Source organism: Bos indicus x Bos taurus, chromosome 18, assembly GCF_003369695.1.
Source record: "Bos indicus x Bos taurus breed Angus x Brahman F1 hybrid chromosome 18, Bos_hybrid_MaternalHap_v2.0, whole genome shotgun sequence".
Taxonomy (NCBI): Eukaryota; Metazoa; Chordata; class Mammalia; order Artiodactyla; family Bovidae; genus Bos; species Bos indicus x Bos taurus.
In genome coordinates this window covers 1,289,121-1,303,465 of record NC_040093.1, presented here as the reverse complement: position 1 = coordinate 1,303,465, position 14,345 = coordinate 1,289,121, and the positions used below count along the sequence as shown (strand labels likewise).

The following is a 14,345-nucleotide window of genomic DNA, read 5'->3' as shown; positions in this document are numbered from 1 at the left end:
GAACCTCCTGTGCAGTGAAGGGGAGCGGGGCACGTGGTGATCCTGAGGCACGTGAGAAATTCAAAGTTCAGCATAGGGAGTTCTGAGGGTAGGGTCTGGGCACAGAGGTGGCCCACCTGAGGGGCTTGTTAGTGGGGTCTCCCAGAGAAGGTGAATTCTGCACTGGGACAAGCCAAGGGCACATATATTCCTGCAGGGATGCTGTTCCAGGAGCGCCCAGCTGTTTGCGAAGCCCTCGTGGCAAGACTCCCTTAGGGTGACGAGGCTAGTGCAGAGCAGGAGACGTGGGCCCAGCATGGACACCTTGTCGTGGGCACCCAGAGGCAGGCACGTGCAGGGCACACTCAGAGAGGTCACGGGACTTACAGAGACTAGGAGGAGACTACAACGCCATCACACACAGGGTTCCACAAAAATGAATCTGCAGACGTGCAGCTTGGACACATGCGGGACACAAAATCCTATGCAGATGTACACACAGATACCCACCAGGACTCAGAATAGAGAGGATATATTTATATTGACCAAAGACACACACACACTCATGAAAACAGACACAGGACACCCACATGCGTGTGCTCACAAGTCCCATACATACCATGAACAGTGCTCACAGGGATGTGCGTGTACAACACACAGACGCGTCCACCGGCACAAAGACACGTACGTGCAGACGTGGGGCACTGGTGTGCAGAAGGAGAGTGCAGACATCAGAGAAAAGCTCCTGGACACGCACAGGCTACACAGGAGAACACAAGGCCAGCAGGAGCAGACACATGGAGAGAGGGGCACGTGGAGACACGCAAAGGTAGACACCTCTGCACAGCCGCGTTGACAGATGCACAGATGGTTGTACATGAATAGGGAGAACCGTCCAGAGACACACACGACAGCTCACTTGCTCACGTACACACACATTTACGTGGGCATTCCCAAATGCAGATAATCAGATGTATACACATAGAACGTGATGACAAACATTTACTCTGCTCTTAAGGAAAAAGTGCATCTGATGAGGTGGATGAAACTGGAGCCTATTATACAGAGTGAAGTAAGCCAGAAAGAAAAACACCAAAACAGCATACTAACGCATATCTATGGACTTTAGAAAGATGGTAACCATAACCCTGTATGCGAGACAGCAAAAGAGACATTGAAGTATACAACAGTCTTTTGGACTCTGTGGGAAAGGGTGAGGGTGGGATGATTTGGGAGAATGGCACTGAAACATGTATAATATCATATGTGAAACAAATTGCCAGTCCAGGTTCGATGCATGACACAGGATGCTTGGGGCTGGTGCACTGGGATGACCCAGAGGGATGGTATGGAGAGGGAGGTGGGAGGGGGGTTCAGGATGGGGAACATGTGTACAACCCGTGGCGGATTCATGTTGATGTGTGGCAAAACCAATACAATATTGTAAAGTAATTAGCCTCCAATTAAAATAAATTTATATTTAAAAAAGTGCATATAGATTATGTAAGTTGATCACAAATTTTATTGATCCAAAGGGTGTGACGTGCTTCCCAGGTGCCACACTGGTAAAAATCCGCCTGCCAGGGCAGGAAATGCAAGAGATGTGGATTTGATCTCTGGGTTGGGAAGATTCCCCAGAGCAGGAAATGGCACCCCATTCCAGTATTCTTGCCTAGAGAATTCCTTGGACAGAGGAGCCTGGAGGGCTACAGTCCATAGGGTCAGAAAGAGTCTCAGCATGTCCCAGTCATGCTCAGACATGACTGAGCAGTTGCTCACAATGCAGTTTACAAATGGTAATGGTACACCCAATGGTTTCTGTTGCAAATTACACAAGCCAATTAATTAATTCTTACACAGTGCTTTCATTAATTTCAATTTTAACTCTTTATGTGTCAAGGTTAAGTTTCAACATATGTATATATGTATCAGCCCACCAGGCTCCCCGGTCCCAGGAGATTGCCTGGGATTCTCCAGGCAAGAACACTGGAGTGGGTTGCCATTTCCTTCTCCAATGCATGAAAGTGAAAAGTGAAAGTGAAGTCGCTTAGTCGTGTCTGACCCTCAGCGACCCCATGGACTGCAGCCCACCAGGCTCTGCCTTCCATGGGATTTTCCAGGCAAGAGTACTGGAGTGGGGTGCCATTGCCTTCTCCGATATGTATGTATTAGAAATAAGCAAATCCAATTCCAAGCATATACCCATTTAAAATGAGGACTTTTTTTCTCCCAGATATATATACATGAAAGTTTACAACAATTTTATTGATAACAGCCAAGAGGTTGAAACAACCAACCCAACCATCAATAGGAACATGCTTAAATAAATTATGATCTGGTCACATGAATGAGGATGTAAGAGTGTAGAATGTAGAAGATGAATAATAAAAATGGGCATCTGGTGATCTAATCAATATTTTGTGCTAGAAAACTGGCTACTTGTTCCCCAATACTCTTTTCTCCTTCTAGACACCCAGGAGGATAGGCATGTCCCACCACCTTCCCTAACTTAACTTGGAAGCATGCAATAAATTTTGGCCAATGGAAATGGGCTGGAGTGATTGTGAAAAATGTTTCTTCAATTTATCTTCTCATTTATACTCCTTCCTGGGGTACCTCTGTGGACCTCAGTAGTTCCAGTTGTCATACCTCCCCAGGAATTATTACTTCTGTGGGAGCTGTAGCTCCTGGTGATGGAAAGATGATATCTTGAAGAGGACCATATTCCATGACCTTGAGCCACTAGATACCAGGCTGGGCCATCTGACGATCATACATTAGTACCAGGTCTGCCTATTGAGGGTTATGGTGGAAGGCAGGAGGAGCCTGAGTTTGTTCTTCTGAATTAGGCATGAATGGTTCTTTTGTCATCTCACACAGTGAACCATGATATGAAACTATGTTAACTCCACTGCCCATTTAAGTCTAATAGAAATTACTCTGGATACGTCAACGTTTTGAGTCATATGGTCTGTAGAAATGCATCTGTTTGACAATAGACCTAGTAGTTTATGACAATTGCCTGCATTTATTGTTTTAAAAAATAGAATGAACCTACAGGTATACAGCTGTGGTCTATGCACAATGTTTGCCATTACCTATAATGCTACTTGGTGAGTCAAGACTGATTGTATTTATATTTTGAAAAATATGATCAGTGATTCTGCAAAGAGGAGCCTCCGACATCCTCCTCTAGCTGTATATGTAAGAAATTGTGGTCATGATGAATAGTAACAGTAACAGCTTGTGTGTGTTCAGCACCAGGTCTTGTGCTAAGCACTTTTCATCTCACTTCCCATTTGGAAGGTATTTTCCCATTTTAGTTGCTGTAGTTGGGGTAGGGAGGTGGTCATGACTTTCAATTCCCACGCCCAGGGTTTTTGTGTCAAAAAGTGTAGGTTGGACCCCAGAATGTGCTTTTTGAGCAAGTTCAGAAGGGATGCCGAGCCCGTTTTGGATATCAACGAATAGCAGGAACATTTCATGTTACTACATGAAGACTGCACAAGAGAGGGATATCGATCTTCAATTTTTTTTTTTTTCCCCCTTTTGGCCGCGAGAGTAGCTTGGGGTTCGTAGTTTCCGTCTAGGGAACAAACCCGGGCCCCCTGTTGTGGAAGGGCAGAGTCCTAACCCACTGGGCCACCAGAGAATTCCCTTCCATCCATTCAGTTTAAATCTCAGTGTCCAAAACTCCCAAGAGGTGAAGCAGCTCTCCCAGGATGAAAGAATGCTCCACCTGCTGGAGACGTCGGAGGACGCCGCTTTCCTACATGTCGTCACAGAAATCTGGGCGCTTCGCGTTTATGGGGAGGTCGGGCACTTCCCGGATGGCTCAGATGGCAACGCAGGAGACTCGGGTTCAATCCCTGCGTCAGGAAGATTCCCTAGAGGAGGGAATGTCAACCCACTCCAGTAGTCTTGCCTGGAGAATTCCATGGACCGAGGAGCCTGGGGGACTACAGGCCATGGGTCACAAAGAGTCGGACCCGACTGAGCAACTAACACCTTCTAGTACTTAAGGACGTAATTTTTCTCGGATCTTTCTCCACCTGCCTCCGCGCAGCTGTTGGGGACAACCAGAAATCGGCCTTTTCCCTGGTTGGATGTGGGCCACAGACTCCTTTACCCAGAAGTCTGTTTGGCGGCACATCCGCTCTGCGCCAATGGCAGCCCAGAAGATGCGCGTTTCCGTCGGCTTCTTCAGACAGAGGCGGGACTTCCGGCGTCACGGCCGTGACGTATTTTGCTGGCGCCGGGAAAGTCTGGAGTGGCTGCGGAATCTGCGAGTCGGCCTGGGCTCCGCTTTCCATGCGACTCTTGAGAAGCGAATAGGAAAGGACGGTGATAAGGTTGGGGCCTCCGTCGGCGACCTTATTACGATCCATGGTCGCCGCCGTGGGACGGGCCGCCTAGCGCGGAGCGGTGGGCTGGGGCTGTACTCCTTCCCAGGCCTTCGCGCTCGCTCTCCGTCCTCGTTCGCTTCCGGAGGCGGCACCCGGAGCCCGTGCGCCGTTTTGACCAGGAGGAAACCAAGGCTCGGAGCTCGACCGTCGTCCAGGGCCCACCGCACCCAGGGGGTGTGCGGGTCCCGCTGCTCCCACTCCAATCGCGTTTCTCGACCTGGTTCTACTCACAGGACCCCATGGCGGCTGCGGCGCTAATGACCTGGGCTCAGGTGAGTGAGGGTCCCTCAAGCCCTCACCGACTCAGGTGGGGGGATGTTATGTTCTCAGGCTTTCCGAACTTGGCCTTCGTCGCTCCCTGCTCTTGAGTAAGAAGGCGGTGAAGGGCGGTCATTGACGGTGAATACGTGGGGAGGACCCCGTTCCCAATGTTGACTGGATGAGGTGCGAAATGGTTTCCAGGGCTTAGGAGCCCCCAGGTATCAACACTTGGAGGTGAGGCTGAATTCGGCATGTTCTGGAAACGGCAGGTCTCTGCGGTTATGTGTGCTGACAACAGAGAGCTGAGTCAGGAGTCGGACTGGAATGGCAGCCTGGGGAGCTGGACCTCTGTTCTGACGGTGATGGGAACCACGGGAGGTTTATAACAGAGAAGGGAGATGATCTGACGTTGGTGTTAACAGGCTCTCTCTGGTAGCACAATGGAAGGACTGGGGAAGCCTGAGGGTGGGACGTGAGATCAGGAGGGAGTCGACTGCAGTAGTCCAAATGTGTTGATTGCGGGTGGACTAGAGTGGTGGCTGTGGGCGTTAGAGACGTGTGTGAATTTTGTGTGTTTTTAAAGTAGGGCCGATGGAGGTTTTCTGATGAGACGTATTTGATGTTCTGGGACGCTTCACCTGTCCCTCCTCCTGCGCTTGAGTCTGGGGGCCTTAAAGGAGGAGTCCTTTCTAGCCCAGCACCCTGAATCTAAGCCAGGAGTTATATGAAGAGGTTCCTGCTTTGGGCAGCCAGTAGGAGGAAGGCTGGACTGGTGTATTAGACTCAGGAACATCTTATGCAAATGCTTAGAGGTAAGATTGAGTTGGGAGTCCTTAAGGAGCCACGGGTCTTAGTTCTGTCTGTTGAGAAAAGGGTCAGGAGTCGGGCAAGAATGGCAGGCTGAGGAACTGGGCTTCTTGTTTTGAAGGTAATGAAAGACATGGGCTTCCCAGATGCCTCAGTGATAGAGAGTCTGCCTGCAGTGTAGAAGACGCAAGAGACACGGGTTTAATCCCTGGGTCAGGAAGATCCCCTGGAGGAGGGAATGGCAACCCATTCCCAGTAGTCCTGCCTGGGAAATCCCATAGACAGAGGAATCGGGCAGGCTGCAGTCTTTAGGGTCCCAAAGAGGCAGACTCAACTAAGTGACTGAACATGTGGCATGCACAAAAGACATGGAGGATTTGGAGCAGAAGAGAGATGCCCTGAATCAGATCTTAACAGGCTCCCTCTGGCTGCTGTCTGGTTGAGAATGGAGTGTGGGCGTGAGGGAGGAGGCTACTGCACTGGTCCACAGAAGTGTTGATGGTGGCAAAGAAAGTCCCAACCGGGCACTGAGGACTGGGTGTCTTGCTCAGGCACTGGGGTGCCTGTCACACACAAAGGAGTTCTTCCTGGATGCTGTGTGCAGAGTGGCTTCAGGGGTAGGGTGTGCCTTGAAAGTGTGGACTGGAAAGTTTTCAGTCTTAAAGGAGGGGGACCCCAGATATGAGGAAGGTGTGGTTCAGAGTGATGTACATGGTGGGAGGAGCATGGACTGATGGCCTGAGAGTTGTTTCTGGGAGGCATGGTCAGGAGGATGCCCGCGGGAGAGTGCTTGGTGCCCTTCCTGCCGGACCTATGGCTTACATAGTCTCTGTCTGCCCGCCTTCCTGATTTTGCTCTGGGCTGCCCACGGTGATCAGAGGGACAGGAGAGGGCACCAGGAGTGGTGTCATGGCCGAGTATTGCCTCCGAGTTGGGAGGCTGGGGAGCAGAGGAGTCAGGGGGTGGGAGGTGAGTGGGGGGCCTGGAGAGTCCTGTTGTGTGTGGGCTCAGCTGTCCCCATCGTGGCAGGGTGGTGTGACCTTCGAGGATGTGTTCGTGTACTTCTCCCGGGAGGAGTGGGAGCTGCTGGAGGAAGCTCAGAGACTCCTGTACCGCGATGTGATGCTGGAGAACTTCGCACACGTGGCCGCCTTGGGTGAGTCCCTGTTTCAGTTACCTATTGGTACCTGTCAAACTACTCCAAAAGTGAGTGATGTAAAACAGTAAAAAGGCCTATGGAAGTTTCAGTGTGTCAGGAACTCGTCACAGCTCACCTGGTGCTTTTGGCTCAGGGTCTGCCATGAGGCTTCTCTCAAGCTCCCAGCCGAACTGTTCTCATCTGAAGGCCATTCTCGGGAGGATCTCACTCACAAACTCGTGTTTTGTGTTTCCAAGAGGTCATTTCTTGTGGCTTGTTGGTCAGAGACCCTTGGCTTCCTTGTCACTGTCGCCTTTCTATAGCGCATCTCACAGCAGGGAAGGAACCTTCTCTCTGAGCAGAGAGAATGTCCAGGATGGTAGGTGGTCTTTTTCTAACCCGACCTGGAAACAGTGATCCCATCATTTTTCTCTGTTCTGTTCTTAGAAATGGGTCAGTCAGTGCAGCCTCTGGTCAAGGGAAGTGGCTCATGCAAGGGCAAGAACACCAGGTGACAGGTCTTCCTGGGCCATCGGAGAGGCCGCCTGCCACAGGCCCACATGCCTGCTGCAGTGTCCTTGGGTTCGGTTTTTCCCTGGTGCCCTGGGGGCAGCTCTTCCTGTCCTGCCAAATCAGGGGCTCTTCCCCCTCCTGTCTTGGTTCCCAGGGTAGGGGCTGTGGATGCCCAGGCACAGCCGTGGTGGCGTCCCCTCCCTGAGCAGTCGGACACCTGCTGCACAAAGCCGTTCTCGATCAGGTTAGGAGTTCAGGGCTCTGGCTGACAGTTCTTGGGGACGGACTGTGCCAGGAGTTACAGGTGCTAACAGTCACTGCTTGCGGAGGGCATAGCGGTTTCCTGGCAAGTCCTCCTTCGGGTTTTTGTTTTTTAACATTTCCTCTTCTCTGTGGGATGGGTCTCTCTGGGCCTTTCATTTGCCCTGCTTTTTTTAATTGGAGTGGGGCTGATCCAGGATGTTGTTATTGTCTCCCTTTTTTTTCCCACAACTTCCACCTTCCACATCCCATGTGGTTGCCCAGTGGCAGAGAGGCAGACAGCACCGGGTGCTTGTGGGTGGACCTGACTCCAGCCACACTGAGAGGCCAGAGAGAGCCCAGCACTGCCACACAGGAACTGAGAGAACCATCTGGGGCAGGGTTCACGTTGTACTGTCAGCCTGTGCGCCAGTGCTTTCTTGCCAAGGCCCTTAGCGGGAACCATCTGGGGGCAGGGTTCACGTTGTCCTGTCAGCCTGTTCGCCAATGCTTTCTTGCCAAGGCCCTTAGCGGGACCTTGCTTCTCCCTTTCCTCACCATTCCTCGCACTTGGCGTTTCTCCTGTCTTCCTTCCCTTGGCGTTTTCCCACCTCTCTGGCCTCTGTCACGCATTCTCCTCAGCTTACTCTGAAACGCTCTGTAACATTGGCTGCTTTAACGTGTTACAAGTTGTGCACATACCTGTAAGCTGTCCAGAAGAGCCGCCTACTTGCTTGCAATCAGATTTTCCTGGGCCTGGACACAGCCTCTGCACCAGGCTCACCGGACCCAAAGCCAAGGCCCTGCCGAACCCTTCTTAGAAGGGTGAGTTGGAGACCTCGCCTCTGCTTCCGGTACTTTCCACGGTCATTGTGTCTTTACCCGTCATTGAAGTCCTCCATACCTTCCAAGGCCCAGGAGTGACAATGGGCCGTCCTTCACTGATCCTGGCCCCTCATCCTGCAAAAGCGCAAGGGCTCACTCACTGGTGTGTCACACACTCAGAGCAAGCATGTCCTTCACTAGCGTTTCTTTGCTTTCAGGTTGTTGGTGTGAAGCAGACAATGAGGAGGCCCCCTCCGAGCAGATTGTTTGTGTAGAAGGAGTGTCAGAGGTCAGGACTCCTGGGTCCTGTCCACTTATCCAGAAAGTCCATCCGTGTGAGAGAAGTGACCCGCTCTTAAAAGACATTTTCCACTGGGCTGAACACCAGGGTTCGTGCCCTGCACAGAACCTGGACACACGTGACCCCTGTGGGCGAGGATTCCTGTTGAGTGAAAACTTTCATCAGCACCAGAAACCACATAGTGGGAACGATCCCGTCCAGGGGGATGCTGATGAGGCCTCATGTGTGAAGAGCTGTGCTGTCTATGAGTTAGGGAGACCTTGTACTTGCAGGGGGAAAGGGATGGACATGCTGGATAGCTCTAGCCTTTTCCAGCACCAGAGCACTCACAGTGGACTGAGTCCACACAGAACAGCTGAGTTTGCGGAATCATTTGCACACAAGTCGAGTCTCAGTTGTCACCAGGGAGACAGTGATGAACTGATGTTTTTCAGTTGCACTGACGATGAGAAAGCCTTCATGAACGCCTTCAGTCTCCTCGACAACCAGGTGACTCAGGCGGTTGAAGTGCAGTCCTTTAGGTGCCTACCTTGTGGAAATCGGTCCAACGAGAAATCCACTCTTATCCATCATAGAAAACTTCATGGTGGGGAAACATCACATGTGTGCAGGGAGTGTGGAAAGGCCTTCATTAACTTGTCTCACCTAAAAACTCACCAGAAATTTCACACTGGCAAAAGACAATATACATGCAGTGAATGTGGAAAGGCCTTCAGCCGCAAAGACACACTTGTGCAGCACCAGAGAGTTCACACTGGAGAAAGGTCTTATGACTGCACTGAATGTGGAAAAGCCTACAGCAGAAGCTCCCACCTCGTTCAGCACCAGAGAATTCACACCGGAGAAAGGCCTTATAAATGCAGTGAATGTGGAAAGGCCTTTAGTCGTAAAGACACACTTGTGCAGCACCAGAGATTTCACACAGGGGAAAGGCCTTACGAGTGCAGTGAATGCGGAAAATTCTTTAGCCAAAGCTCTCACCTTATTGAGCACTGGAGAATTCACACCGGGGCGAGGCCTTACGAGTGTATTGAATGTGGAAAATTCTTTAGCCATAACTCCAGCCTCATTAAACATAGGAGAGTCCACACAGGAGCAAAGTCTTATGTGTGTGGCAAATGTGGGAAGGCTTTTGGCTGCAAAGACACACTTGTTCAGCACCAGATAATTCACACTGGTGCACGGCCTTATGAGTGCAGCGAGTGTGGAAAGGCCTTTAGCCGTAAAGATACACTTGTACAGCACCGGAAAATCCACACTGGAGAAAGGCCTTATGAGTGCAATGACTGTGGAAAGTTCTTTAGCCATAGCTCCAACCTCATTGTGCACCAGAGAATTCACACTGGAGCGAAGCCTTATGAATGCAGTGAATGTGGGAAATGCTTTAGCCACAATTCTAGCCTCATTCTACACCAGAGAGTTCACAGTGGAGCGAGGCCTTATGTGTGTAGTGAATGCGGAAAAGCCTACATTAGTAGCTCCCATCTTGTTCAGCACAAGAAAGTTCACACTGGAGCGAGACCTTATAAGTGCAGTGAATGCGGGAAATTCTTTAGCCGCAACTCTAGCCTCATTCTACACCAGAGAGTTCACACTGGAGAAAAGCCTTACGTGTGCAATGAATGTGGGAAGGCCTATAGCAGAAGCTCCCATCTTGTTCGGCACCAGAAAGCTCACCCTGGAGAAGGACCTCATGAATGCGGCAGTTTTGGTGACCCTTTAGCTGCGTCTCTTAAACTTGTTTAACACCTAGAAACTTCACTGGGAGAAAGGCCTTATGAATGCAGTCAATGCACTATGTCCCTGTTCAAGATTATAGGAGTCACACCAGCAACGGTGGGAATCATTGTTGGTACAGAGACACTGAGATAATGGAGTGGGGATGACTGAGGCTCGTGAGGATGGGTGTTAAGGCAGCGTCTCTATATGTCCCTGCGATTTTGGCTCTATGGCATGAAAGTATACATAAATTCTCAGGGCCTTCACACCTCTGAGTCTCCTGTGGCCAACACACTGTCTCAGTAAGTAAAGGTTTGTGGATTCCTGTACCTCCCTGGGCTGTTGATGTTCTGGCCATCACTGCACAGGCAGGAACCCCAGCAGTGACAGAAGAAAGATCCAGGGCTCAGGCTTCTCTGACCAGCCAGCATTCCTAGTGACTAAGGTGGATGTGGCCTTCATTGCTCTGCAGTTTTTGCTGATCCTGAGGCAGGGCTTATGCTCCTAAATTGTGTAGAGAGGGATATGGTAGAACCAGAACAGTTGGCAGATGGGACTTCCCAAGAAGAGTGGTAAATATGGATATTTATGGGGAATATTTAGTTCCTAACATCTTTGTTGAAGTATGGTGACATGAAATAAATGGCATGTATGTAAAGTGTGAAACGTTTTTTGTTTCAGCATGTGTATATTCTGATGAGACCACACATCAAGATAATGGAGATATCCAACACAGCCAAGAGATTCCTTGGGTCCCTTATAATCCTTTCCTCCTTGTCCTTTCTAACCCCTCTTTCCCACAATTGACAAGCAGTAGCAAGCATATTCTAGAATTTCGTATAAACAGAATTATATACTTTGTGGAGAGTGGGGACTCTGGCGCTTTTCACCAACCATAACTTTTTTGACATTAAGCCATATTGTTGCACATATCAGTTATTCATTTGTATTGCTGAGTACTGTTCCATTGTATGGATATACCACGCGTGTTCTTTTATCCATTCACCTGGTAGTGGGTGTTTGGGTTGTTTCTGGTTTGGCTGTTACAAATAAAGCAGCTGTGAAGATTTGTGTATTAGTTATCATTGAATTATATTCCATTGTATGGATGAACCACAGTTTGCTTATCCAGTCACTGACTGAAGAACATCTTGATTGCTTCCAAGTTTTGCCATTTATGAATAAACCTGCATTATGCATTGTGTGTAAGTGGACGTAAGTATTCAGTTCATTTGGGTTCAAGCCAAGGAGTATGATTTGCTGGGTCATAGTAAGGGTATGTTTTCTTTTTTTTTAAACTTCGTTTTTTTGGCTGTGCTGTGTCTTCATTGTCATACACAGGCTTTCTCTACTCGTGGCAAGTAGAGGATATTCTTTTTGTTCTGGTGCGTGGTTTCACACTTGGGTGGCTTCTCCTGCTGCAGAGCATGGGCTCTAGGCCTGCGGGCTTCAGTAGTTGCAGCATAGGCTCAGTAGTTGTGGCGCATGGGCTTAGGTGTTCAGCGGCATGTGGGATTCTTCCCAGACCAAGTACTGAACCCATGTCCCCCACACTGGCATGCAAATTCTTAACCACTAGACCACCAGGGAAGTCCAGTAAGACACTGTCTTCTATAATGGCTGCAAAAAATCATTTGCATTCCCAGTAGCAATAGATAAGAATTCCGTTACTCCGTGTCTTTGTCAGCATTTGGTGTCATCAGTGTTTTGGGTTTTTGCCAAATAGGTGTGTAGTAATAGCATGTTGTTGCTCTAACTGCAATTCTGTAATGACTTATGATGAATATTTTTTCATATTCTTTTAACAGTGTCTTTTGCTTTCAGAGCAGAAGTTTTAAATTGTAGTCAATTCCAAGATACTCAGTTTTTCTTCAATGGATTGTGCTTTTGGTGTTGTAGCTAAAAACTCCTTGCCGTACCTAAGGTCTTCATCATGTCCTGTGTCATCTTCTAGATGTTCTGTAGCTTTGTATTTAGGTTTATTATCCATTTTCTGAAAGTATTTATGCAAAGTGTAAGATTTGTGTCTGGATCATTTTTTAAAACCCCATTTGTTGAAAAGACTATCCTTTCTCCATTCCTTAGCCTTTGCTCCCTTTCTAAAGGTCACTTGGCTATATTAGTGCGAATGTGTGGACTCACTGTTCCAGTTCTTTCCATTTATTGTGATAATCACCATATGGCTGTGGGGGCTTTTTTCTTGTGTCTTATTTATATGGTATATTTCATTAATTGATATTCAAATGTTAAACCAACCTTGTATTTCCTGGGACAAATCCCACTGGATCATGTTGTATATAAGTAAAAGCTTAGTATAGTTCTATATAAATTCTTTGTGTCAGAATTGATAATTGGTATCTTTCTAGGAATTGGTCCATTTTAACTACATTTTCTCATTTGAGAGGTTAGGATTGTTTATAATATTCCCTTATGAGACTTTTAAGTTCTGTAGGGTCAATAGTGTCTTCACTCCTGATTTTGTTAATTTGTTATCTTCTTTTTTTGTCAGCCAACCTAGAGTTTTGTCAGTTTTGTTCATCTTTTGAAAGAGAGTTTTTCTTTGATTTCTAGAAAAAATTTTTTTTCTGTATTCTGTTTCAATGTTTTGTTCTGATCTCTTTTATTTCCTTTTTTAATGCTTGCCTTGTGACTAGTTTTGTCTTATTTTCCAAGTTTCTTAACATGGAAGGTTAGGTTATTGACATCATTCTTCTTTTGTAATAAACTTTAAAGCTTTATGTTTCCCTCTAATCACTTAATTTGGTTGTATCACATCAATTTTTATATGTAGCATTTTCATTTTTATCTAGTTAAAATATTTTTGTTCTTAAAATTTCCCTTGTAATTAAGGTATTGAGGAGTATATAATTTAACAAGCCTCTTCCTATTGAATTTGCAGGGGTAGTCAGAGGAAGGCACGTAATTTTTCAGTCAGTGACCCAGGTGTTACTCTTGAAATGGGGTAAATCTGTGGGTTATTTGAAATATCTTCCACCCTTAGGAAGACATTGAGCTAAGATGTTGGTGTTTAATGTAGAAAAAGTAGTCCCATATCTACCAGGAACTGATGAGGATGACCAAATATAGTTAACTCATGTTTCGTGAAAGAGTATGGCAGGTTATTGGGTGTTGTTCCTTCCTCAGAGCACCCTGACTGTCCTGATTTGAGGGATTTTCTTTGTGTTAGCTTTTCTTCATGAGATAGGACAACCTTTTAAGTTCTGTTTTTGTATTAGGTCTCCAACCTGAAGCTTAACATCACTGTAAAATGACATGAAACAGATACTCCTACATCAGCACCTCTGTGACTCCCAACTGTGGAAATGAGGAATTTTCCCTAGTCTGTTGTGACAGTCTCCTGTGGGTTAAAAATGCCTTTGTTTTAATGATGAAGTTGTTACACAGTCCACTTTTGCTGTTACTGCTTCAGTGGTGGCTTCAGGAGGCTTGGACCGACGCCTGGCCTTTCTGACCCTCAGGTTCATTGTGGAAGCGGGACTCCCGCTGGTCCTTCCCTGACCAGTCCAGGCAGTTCTTGCCACCTTTGACTTTCTGTCTTAGCTTCTAACCAGGTTGTGTAAGTTCGGTGACTTAGGTTAGATGTACCGTAAAGAATTATATAAAAAAATTTTTTTAAGGATTCTAAAAATTTTTAATAATTGCTGATTTTCCTTGGGTTGAAGAGAGTCTTTACTTATACCTCTTAATTCAGCTTACATCCAAGGTTTAAAATCTACAATTTCTTGCATTGCTGATTCGTGGCTGGCATTGATCTTTAGAGGTAACTGGCATTTGGGGTTTTAAGAGAGCTGTTAAGAAAAGGTGGTGAAACTGAGTCCCACTAAACTGAGTTCCCCTGCTGAGTTGATGATTAACCTCACTATCCAAAACTGTTTGTTCCCTTTCTTTTCCAGTCTTACCTAAATCTTGTGCTAACTGAACACTAATCAGCCAGTCAGATGACTAAAATTGCTGTTGTTGATATGATTGTTAATGTACAGACTGGAGTGTTTATCCAGGACAAGATGCGCTGACAACTTCTAGGTCATGGACCACCAGACCAGAGAACCATAAACCATAGGCATCCTTATTCCTGAAACTGTGACTAAGAAATGTCACAAGATGGTGATCAAGCCCGGCTTTTTTGTTCTTCCCC

General features: G+C 47.5%; 1 protein-coding gene across 2 annotated transcripts; it reads left to right on the top strand.

Annotated features, from left to right (window-relative positions):
• Window positions 1–3,914: 3,914 nt before the first annotated feature.
• Window positions 3,915–11,398, top strand: ZNF304 (zinc finger protein 304). 2 transcript variants are annotated; one of them, XM_027513992.1, is made up of 3 exons: window positions 3,915–4,657; window positions 6,483–6,609; window positions 8,388–11,398. In XM_027513992.1, exons 1-3 carry the CDS (start codon window positions 4,625–4,627, stop codon window positions 10,214–10,216), a joined length of 1,989 nt encoding a protein of 662 aa, XP_027369793.1. In that variant the 5' UTR covers window positions 3,915–4,624; the 3' UTR covers window positions 10,217–11,398. The 2 variants fall into 2 exon arrangements, with proteins under 2 accessions (XP_027369793.1, XP_027369794.1); XM_027513993.1 differs by having other exon boundaries at window positions 3,915–5,458.
• The last annotated feature ends 2,947 nt before the right edge of the window (window positions 11,399–14,345 follow it).